Here is a 10,461-nt window from a genome sequence, read left to right on the forward strand (position 1 = left end):
GCACTTCTGTATATATTTAGCAAATCTGTAAATTTGTTCATAGTACATCTGTATATCTGCCCGTCTGTATAGCAATGTAGAACATCTGTATACTATACAGATTATCTGCATATCTGTACATCTGTACATTTGTCTGTAGTCCATCTGTATATTTGGTCTCTCTGTACATAATCTGTTCATAACTATTCCACCCTTTATAGTAGCCTTATCTGTATATATGAGTATATCTGTACATTTGCCCGTAGTACATCTGTATATATGCTCTCTACATTTGTATATTTGCTTAACTTATCTGCATATAATCTGCTCTTATTGCACTTACCAAATTCAAATTCAAATTTTATTTGTCATATACATAACCATACACAGTACGACATGTGGTGAAATGCTTATTGCAATGCCCTCAGCGCTCTCAATGGTGCAGGAGTAGAACTACTACTACTCTTGCACTTAGATCAGTTAGATGCAAACTGTATTTTGTTGCCCTGTATTTATACATGTGTAATGGCAATAAAATTGAATCCTATCCTAATCCTAATCTCTATCTTCTTTTTATACTGAACATCCTCCATACTCAGAATCAGAATTGCGTTTATTGGCCAAGTATATGCGCAAACATATACAAGGAATTTGGTTCCGGTAGAAGGTGTCTCTCAAGCACAACAATGATGTAAATCACAACAATATGTAAAGGACATATTGTATACACACACACACACACACACACACACACACACACACACACACACACACACGTATGTATAGATAGATAGTAAAGTGACTGAAGAAGATGATCTAAGTTTAATTGGGTGGTAAATCCCACCATCTTGTCTGAATTCAGCAACTACTTTCCATTCTGCTCCCTCTGTTTGTTTGTTTGTTGTTGTTGTTTGCTGATCATTTTGCAGTCAATGTTCAGTTTATGCACTCTGCCCAGAAAGAAACTTTAATAATGCTGCATTTCCAAAACACATTCTCTCCTCTGTGTGACACCTCAGTAATTAGACACTTTTCAAAGCCATCAGTTGGGACAGAACCAGCTGAGATTAATTTGCACAGTGTCAGGATTGATTTCTAATAACTGATAGATTTCACCTGGTGCCATGACTTTCCATGCCTTTTTCTACCTCCCTTTCTGCATGTGTTCAATACTTTTCCTTGTGTCCATCCATCTTCTTCCACTTATCCGGGGCCGGGTCGCAGGGGCAGCAGCCCAAGCAGAGAAGCCCAGACCTCCCTCTCCCCGGCCATCTCCTTCAGCTTGTCCAGGGGAACACCAAGGCGTTCCCAGCCAGCTGAGAGATATAATCTCTCCAGCGTGTCCTGGGTCTGCCCCGCGGCCTCCTCCTGCCTGGAACTCCTCACGCAGGAGGCGCCCATTAGGCATCCTTGTCAGATGCCTGAACGACCTCAACTGGCTCCTTTCGATGAGAAGGAGCAGCGGCTCTACTCTGAGCCCCCTCCCAGATGGCCGAACTTCTCATCCTATCTCTAAAGAAGAGGCCAGCCACCCTTTGAAGGAATGCTGCTTGTATCCGCGATCTCTTTCTTTCGGTCACTACCCACAGCTCGTGACCATAGGTGAGGGTAGGGACGTAGAACGACCAGTAAATTGAGAGCTTCGCTTTTATACTCAGCTCTCTCTTCACCACAACAGACCGGTACAGCGTCCGCATCACTGCCGCCACTGCACCAATCCATCTGTTGAGCTCCCCCTCCCTTCTCCTGTCACTCGTGAACAAGACCCCAAGATACTTGAACTCCTCCACTTGGGGCAAGAACTCTTCCCTGACCCAGAGTGGGCACTCCACCTTTTTCCGGCTAGGGATCATGGCCTCAGACTTGGAGGTGCTGATTCTCATTCCCACCACTTCACACTCAGCTGTGAACCGTTCCAAGGCGAGCTGGAGTCCACCACCTGATGAAGCCAACAGAACCACATCATCCGCGAAAAGCAGAGATGAGATTCTGAGACCACCCAAGTGAAAGCCTACCGCCACTTGACTACCCCTAGAAATTCTGTCCATAAAAATTGTGAACAGAATCGGTGACAAAGGACAGCCCTGGTGGAGCCCATCACCCACCAGGAACGCTATGTCTTCTGGGGACTTTTTTGCCAACAGGTAGGGGTCTCCCATGGAAAATTGGTCCTGGGTGAGGGACCAGACAAAGAGTAATTCAGAAGACTCCTATGACAAGACCATCGAGGGAACAGTTCACCTTGCCCCGGATAGGGTTACCGGGGCCCTGCCCTGGAGCCAGGCCCGGGGAGGGTGCCCGAGGGCGAGCATCTGGTGGCCGGGCCTTAGTCCATGGGGGCCAGCCAGGCACAGCCCGAAAAAGGGACGTTGGCCCATCTTCCTGCAGGCCCACCACCCGCAGGAAGCACCGTAGGCATCGGGTGCATTGCGAGCCGGGCGGTGGCCAGGAGCCGAAGTCCAGGAGGACTGATCGGCTACCAAGGCTTTTCCTTGTGTCAGTTCGCATTATTACACATAATTTATGGACATCTATGGTTTATTTCACCCGCTATATATTTGATGACTGGTACTTGTTTTGTGCTTTGACTCGTTTTTGAGTTGTATAAACTGATTTTAGATGATTTGGTTCTTTGTTCTTGGTTTGAAGTGATTTTTCACAGATTGGTTTGAAGGGGTTTGACACCGGTTTCAAATTCATTTTGGTTTAGCTTTGGATCATTTTAGATTTGGTTTTGAATAATTTTGGACTGAGTTGACTTGCTTTTCAGCTGAATTTTAGATGCAGTATCGGCTGATGTAGGGTCATTTTTGGACATTGTTTCAAATTTATCCTTTGTAAATCTGTTTGGACTAACTTTAGACTGGTTTAAACATTTGCTTAGTTGTTGGTTTTAGAGTAGTTTTAGACTTTGCTTTTGGACTGAGTTTCAGATTGGTCTTTCGGGTATTGTGATGTTTTAGACACTTTTCTGACGTGATTTTTTTTTCAATATACTTAATTCTGTCCTTCTTACATTGGTTTAGATTGACTTTTTTTCTAGTTTCACATTATTCTTGACTGGTTTTAAAATGTTTTACCTTTGGCTTTAAAAAGGTTTTAGACTGATGTCAGACTTAATTGAGGGCTGGCTGTATTCTGGTTTCAGACTTTGTTTCTGGTTGTTGTATTTAACCCAATTAGAAATATTTTGGAGTGATGATTCTTCTGTGGATTTAAACTTTTCTGTTTTATCACGTAATCCCAGACCAACTTGTTGAAGCTAAACTGTTACTGTTGTAATTATGGATCAGAAGTTGTTCTTCTGGCCTTTGTACTTTTGTAACATCAGCTCCATTAATGCCTCCTTGTGGACTGAGCTTGCTTTGCATATGACGGTGAAACAGGTTCTTATCTGATTTACAGTCTGACTGAGACACATTTACACATGGGTCTGAGTGAAAATGAAAGTTTTATCTGCATTAAACCCAGACACATCAACAAAGCAGCAGTGTAGATGTAGATAAATGTGACAGCAGAGCAAACGGTTAAATTCAGTTTTATTTATATAGCACTAAATCACAGCAACCATCACCTCAAGTCGTCACGCCCTTTTATTACTGGTCATTTAGATGCTATGTGCACTATTTACCTTAGACATTTACCTTGAGGTTATATAAATAACCACAGCGCACCGAGTCGTCATTGTTTGAAATCCATGGCTTTCTTTCAGCGTCTCTTTCAACAACATGTGTAGGAAATCCCCTGTGATGACATCACACAGGTAGAGCAATGCTGACCCCTCCCCTTCACTGAGAGGTAAATAACTGGGAAGAGTGTTTCTACCTTTGTGAGGACCAGCTGTAGCTCTCCAGTGTGAAGTGAGAACAGTCCTCACTTCTAATAAAGCTCAAGATGCTGCTTTAATAGGGGTGATTAATAGGTTATTTTAATTTTAGGAACTTACACTAAGGACACTTTCAAAGGTAAAGATATTTGTTTTAAGATGCAGGATAATAAGTGATGTTAAAGGAACTACGGGCTTTGATTTAAGGCTGGTTTTCATGTAAAAAAAATTAAGACACCTGCATCCACATGCCAGACAGCACTGCAGAAAGTTAAAGATCATAAGATGTTTATCTTTATCAGACCGAGATGCAGTTTTACTGCTTCAAAAAAAAATGATATGAAACCGAGAGTAACAGCAAATCCACGAGCTGGAGAACCTTCAACCAAGTTATATCTGCAGATTCGTTTTTCAGATCAACACAATGACCCCCCCCTGACACACACACACACACACACACACACACACACACACACACACACACACACACACACACACACACACACACACACACACCTCATTCCAAGTATCTGCACACATGAATTAGCAGAGATCTGAAACTAAGCCTGCAGCTCTGATAGTAGGTTAGTAGGTCTGCAAGTTCTGTGTGCGGTCTCTGCACATGTTGCACCAGTTAAAGTGGCTGTGTCACCCTGAGAATAAGAGGCCATCATTTTATATTTAATCTAATCTCATTAAAAAGTCAGTTATGAGACGAAATTTTGATTTCATGAAAAGTATGTCAAATTAGTAGACCTGCAGCAAGCAGTGTGTAGTAAAGAGCTTTGAAATAAGAGCCAACCACAGGGCTTTTTTTTTTTCAGCCCTAATGTCAGTTTTGGGGAATTTTTCAGGATTGTTCTCGTTACTCGTCACTGGTTGTTTGGGATTTTTTCTGTGGTTTAAATTTTTTTGTGGCATTGTTTTTTTTTTAATTCTCTGCAGTTTTAAGCACTGTGTATTGGTTTTTGTGTAGTTCTTTAGCACTCTTACCTGTTGTCTAGCAGTTTAGCACTGTTTATTTGTTTTTTGGGGTAAGTTTTATGTAATTTTTATTGGTTGTAGAGTAAAGGTTGTTGGTTTTCAGCACTTTCTTATTCTTTCACTTCAACTTTTTTGTTTGTTTGTTTGTTTTTAGGTTTTGGGTGTATAATTAGCACTGTGTATTAGTTTTGTCCCTCTTTTTTGGTCATTTAGGTGGTTTGGGTTTTTTTGTTTTTCAGCACTGTTGTTTATTCATCTTCTGCAGCTCTCTGGCTCTTTGTTTGGTGTTTAGCAGTATATGCTTACATTGTTACTGCTGGGGTTTTGTTCATCAGTTGGTTGCTCTTTTTCTGGCATTGTTCTTTGGTAGTTTTGTGTTGTAGGCTTTTTCTGGTTATGTGTTTATTTGTTTTTAGGATTTTATTTAGGAATTGTCCATTTTCACCCATTTTAAGGCCATTTTTGCCAGAAGGCCTGAGTCGACTCAGGTGTTGCTCCTTTACCAGTGGTGGAGAAAGTACACGCATATCTAAATGTATTTCACCGGACAACACACCAGTCTTTCATTTAATGTCAACATAGTGATGTTAAAGGGCTTTGTACATTCACACAGCGTATGAGTCAAGTCACAAACACCCACTCTTATTGTTCGCTTAGGTCGCAGTGTTGCATGTTGGCAGCGTTTCGATGCACCAGAACACGTCAGAGTTCTCCACTGTCCTATTTTCCAAGCGCCAATGCTACAGTAAGCTTTAACCACTGCTCACCCGGCCTATGACTGTTACCCGTAACCTCTCAACACTTAAGAGGCCAAATACGTGCCAAGAGAGTTGCGTAATTCTGTTCAAAATGGCGTTGATTCAGTCTAGGCCAGATTTGATCAGTTATATGCAAAGATGCATATCAGTGTGAGGCATTTTAAAATGCCTATACCATGAAAGCTAATAGACACACAGAGGTGATGTAGTTTTTACCTTTTTGTTAGCTTTTCTTTTGTTTAATTTCATTTTCATTTCAGTGACTGTCAACATCTGAGATGACTCATAAACTCAATAAACCAATGTGCTGATACCCCCTCATGCCAAGATATTCAGATTAATTTAAGTTTAATATGTAAGCATGTAATATTGTTTCGGTTAGTCTAGTTATTGTATTATTATTAATAATGATTTTTCTATTTTTATGACTCTTTATGCTTGTTTATTTTTTTGGGGGGGGGGGGGGTATTCGACTTCTTAATACCTTTCTGGTACTGTTTTTATTTTTTAGCATTTGTTGGTTCTGTGTATTTTTAAAATAAATGGGTGTGGCACTCCGTGACAGCGATATTGTCCAAGTTACAGACAACATTGGAAAGTCCCTCGCGGCGCCTCCGTGACGTGCTGGATCTGGAAGGAGCGCGACGAGCAGCAGACTCATTCCAACACGATGCAACACGGGAAATTTGTCCTACCTGCGGCTCTCAAACTTTAGACCTCTCTATAACACCTGGACAGTTTGTATCATATACACTGCTCTTTACCTTTGGAATATTTACCTGAAGCTTGAATGGAGCACCTAACAAAACAATTCTAATAAAGTATTTTGATTCTGACTGTCGGTTTCTCAACTTTGCTTCCCTGTTATTTTCCCTTTATATTTGGTACCCTCATTGGCATATTTTTGGGCAGTTTGGAAGCTTACAAGGAGACCGGTTTTTGTTTTTATTTTCTGTCAAATATGTTTTTGGTTTTTCCCAAAACGTGTCAAACTCGTGTAAAAGTGAACAGAAATCATGTAGCCATTGCATTATATGATTAAAAAAATGAAATAAGGGGATAAAATCTTAAAAATGTTTATTTCAAAATCTATAAAATACTGTTCATTACAGCCAACAGCAACAAAATCAGCATTTAAATACTGTAACAGCTTTTGTAACAATCAGCCATAACATGGCAACGTGAGCAACGCCAGAGTCCTTTCACGGCCGGTGTTGTGCCAAAAAGTGATTGCCTGCCAAAAACTGATTTCCGGTATTTGCCAAAAACTGATTGCTCGTATTTAAACTGCTGTAAGTAACTTGTTGGGCTATAACATGTGAAACATATGTCAAATGCATCCCTCATGGATGACACAAAGTCATACTGAGCCACAAACAACGTTTGTGTAACAAGGTAGAAGGCGCAATCAGTTTTTGGCAGCGACTTTTTTAACTGCATAAATAAAGGTTATATAAAAATGTCATTAACATTAAAAATGTCTTTTGTAAGAGTAAGTTGGCCAAGAGGACAGAAGAAATGGCAGCAAATATTACAATAGTTTTGTAAAAATATTTTAAGTGGGGATAAAGGACCGGATTGGTTATAATGTAAGTACAATAACACAGACTTGTAAGGATACTTGAAAAAGCAGATAATTTTTTAATTCTATATATAACCCCTTTGTAAAAGCTGTTCACCGAAGTCTATTTACCAACACACGTAAAGATATTACACATAAAAAATACACGGAAACATTGGAAATCAGTTTTTGGCAGGCAATCACTTTTTGGCACAACACCGGCATTAAAAAATCGTCAATACATGTTATGATCATCAATAAATAAATCAACTGAAATATTTTAACTGTATATTTATAAAATGTTAAATATGTCCTCAAATTAAATAAATGAATAAATAGACGTATAAAAGCTGCTGGTATAAAACTTGGTGATATGGCGGTGTTAGGCGGCAGTGCTGTTCCTTGGCTCCACGCAGTAGTCCTGCAGGTAGCTGAACAGGATGTCAAGCTCGCCGATCGCTTTGGTGATGCCTTTCTTCTTCTCCATCTGAAACAAACAGAAGCAAACACAGGGTGCGTTATATGACATCCAAATATGCAGCAGAGCACCAAATCTGTATCAGTCCGCTGTTACAAATAGTCCCAAAAAGAAGCCAAAGGGAAGCCCTGCAGTTTTCAGGTATTTAGATCTGTACGTGGGCTCTTTGTCAGATTCATCAGGTTGAAGCTGACAGTTAAATTCCTGTTCTATGATAATTATCTTCTATCTTTAATCCACTTGCCATCTGGTGAATACCAAGTTGTACAAATCATCACATTACTCACTGTGTCCAACTAAAAGTTTGGAATAAGTTATGAAAATCCAAATCCTCAAAGCTGATCATAAAATATTGTTCCTTAAAACATGAATTCTGACAAATTTCTGTCATTTACAGATTAAAAACACTGAAAACAACCTGAAAGATCGATAAAGTGTCAAAATCGTTGTCAGTTTAGTCTCTTTTGCAGTTCTGCATGATTTATTGGACTCAAGTAACCCTACTTCATTTTACAGCAGCCCTTTGTTTCTGAAACAAGCTGTTTTATCTCCCTCCCCACATCTCTTTTAGCCAGCTTTCTTCTGATTGGCTGCCCCTCTTGCGTCTGAGATGACCATGATAGTGTTTGGAGTAGTTTGAAACCACCCAGGGACTTCTTGACCTCATTACAGAAAGCAGGTCAAAGCATAACAAGTCCACTCTAATTACTGAGCCCTGCTCCAAAGTTAATCACCTCCTGATTTCATGTTGTTGTTTTTTTATTCCTTCTGTGCTTCTTCTTTATAAAAACAAACCTTCAGAATAAAGTGGCATTTTAAAAGAAAGTTCAATCTTACCTTCTCAAGCTTGGTGCGAAAATCCACAGCATTTTTGTGGTCGTGGTACTGAGTGACATTCTGCAGAGAGGCACATAGAGAAAGTTAGCAACTGTTATCAGTCCCATCTCTTCTATTTATGTTTGCACGAAACCACAGAAAGTCATTATCGATTTTAGGATCAACCACAGCGCCACCACACATGGCTGCAAAAAGCATGTAGTAGCTCCATCCTCTTAAAAGCTTAAAAAGCATGCGGTGATGTGGGACTTTGTCCTTTTTACAGTTGAATTTGTGCACGCCTCGTTTAACATGTCAGTTTCCTTTCTAACCAATAAATACCACCCCGGTTAAAACACCTGTTTATAACTTACTAATTTGTTACACATAGAAGGCGTTTGCTTCCTGCACTGTCTGCTAAAGTAATCCATCAATGAAGTGAAACACTTACGCAGCCATGGGCCTGCAGGTCGGTGCTGATGCGGTGGAGGTTGGTCTTCAGCCGGTGCACGTGGGCGTGGTCGTTGTTGGTGTGGTGCAGGATGTTGGTCAGGTAATAGTCCAGGATGTTGGCGTGCAGGCAGCAGATCTCCAAGTGGTGCTAAAAACAGTGAAGGGAGAGCAGAGGTCAGGCTGTTTCATCGTGTTGGGTGGACATAATCAGAGGACTCTGTTACAAGTACTGCTTTCAAATCAAAGTACTGATATAAAGAAGCTGCATAAAGTTTAGGTTACTCACATCGTTAGTATCAACTCTGGGTATCGTTCTCATACTCGTGTCGTCCTCGTCGTCTTTTGCCTGGATCCTCTGATACTGCAGAGACACGGAGACATTTATTTGGATTTTCTTCATTTCATGCATTCAAACTGAGTCAAAACAGGATCCTAAACGCTGATGATGATGGATAATCAGGCCAGTTTGTTTTCTCAAATATTGAACTGAATCCACTTGATTTTTAATTTTGGTTCTCTCAATTTTTTTTCCTCTGGTTGATAAAATCCCTTTTAAAATGTGAATCAATGCTTAAAACCCTACGGAGCAAGATTAGTGCCAAATTAGTAAAACATTTATATGTATCGGAGATGTATGAAATAGGCTTCCATATATATTTTTTTGTTTTAAAAGTGGTTAAAGTTTGTGCAGCATGTGGGTTAAAGTGAACACATTTACAGATTTTAGCTGCTGATTGCAAACTGGAGTACAAATAGTGCCAAAACCCTTTTTTTATTTTATATTTTTTAAATTATTATTATTACTTTAAAGTTCAGTGTGAGACTTAAAGCCAAAATTTCTGGATTAAAGTTGATGCTTCCCTTTACATTTTTTAACCGCAGTCATTCATAAGGCAGCATTAAATTTGAAGAATATCACCACAAAAAATTTTTTAAATTTCTCTAATGTAAAAATACATTCACATGTTTTTCGGAATTATGTTTCTGTAATTTGTCTCTAATTTACAATCAAATTGACCACTCACATGTTCTGACACTTGCCGGACGTCCTGGTAGGTCTGCGGATGTCTGAGCACCGGGCTGAGTGGACGGTCCACAGGATGTGCCCAAGCCTGTTCATCCCAGCCAAAGAAAAGCAGGAGGAGAACTGCAGCTGCAGCGGGACGGAGGAAGGAGGCAACAGTGGCAGTGTTGCGCTTCATAGTACAGGTGGATAGGTGTATCTCAGTCGTTTCAGATCGCAGAGAGAGTCTGAGAGTTTCAACCTACAACAGAGAAACATATGAAATTAGAACAAAGTCCTGAAGAAGCTTCACCTTAAAGCAATGATTTTCCTTCTCAGAGAGAGCCCTGACCTGTTAGCAGGTGCTGCTGTGGAGAGAAGGCAACTCTGAGACGTCTTTTATACACATCAAACCTCCACCCCCTCGCCAGAATATAGGCCATCAAAAAAACCTCATCTCACTCACACACACACACACACTCACACACACACACACACACACACACAGATCAGTGTGTTTACTGTCAGTCACACAAAAAGGAAATTAACTCTCACTCAAGGTGTGCTGCTCATCAGAAAAGAGATACGTTAATTATAGTTATC

The 10,461-nt window shown here is 40.3% G+C and overlaps 1 protein-coding gene across 1 annotated transcript; it reads right to left on the minus strand.

The window, feature by feature from the left end:
• Window positions 1-7,087: 7,087 nt before the first annotated feature.
• Window positions 7,088-10,239, minus strand: il22 (interleukin 22). The gene is made up of 6 exons (XM_039601344.1): window positions 10,211-10,239; window positions 9,881-10,120; window positions 9,142-9,216; window positions 8,854-9,003; window positions 8,424-8,483; window positions 7,088-7,595 (listed from the first exon to the last, which is right to left on the minus strand). The coding sequence occupies exons 2-6, from the start codon at window positions 10,055-10,057 to the stop codon at window positions 7,491-7,493; spliced, it is 567 nt and encodes a 188-aa protein (XP_039457278.1). The 5' UTR covers window positions 10,058-10,120; window positions 10,211-10,239; the 3' UTR covers window positions 7,088-7,490.
• Between the last annotated feature and the right edge of the window lie 222 nt (window positions 10,240-10,461).

This window comes from Oreochromis aureus, linkage group 17 (genome assembly GCF_013358895.1).
Source record: "Oreochromis aureus strain Israel breed Guangdong linkage group 17, ZZ_aureus, whole genome shotgun sequence".
Classification (NCBI taxonomy): domain Eukaryota; kingdom Metazoa; phylum Chordata; class Actinopteri; order Cichliformes; family Cichlidae; genus Oreochromis; species Oreochromis aureus.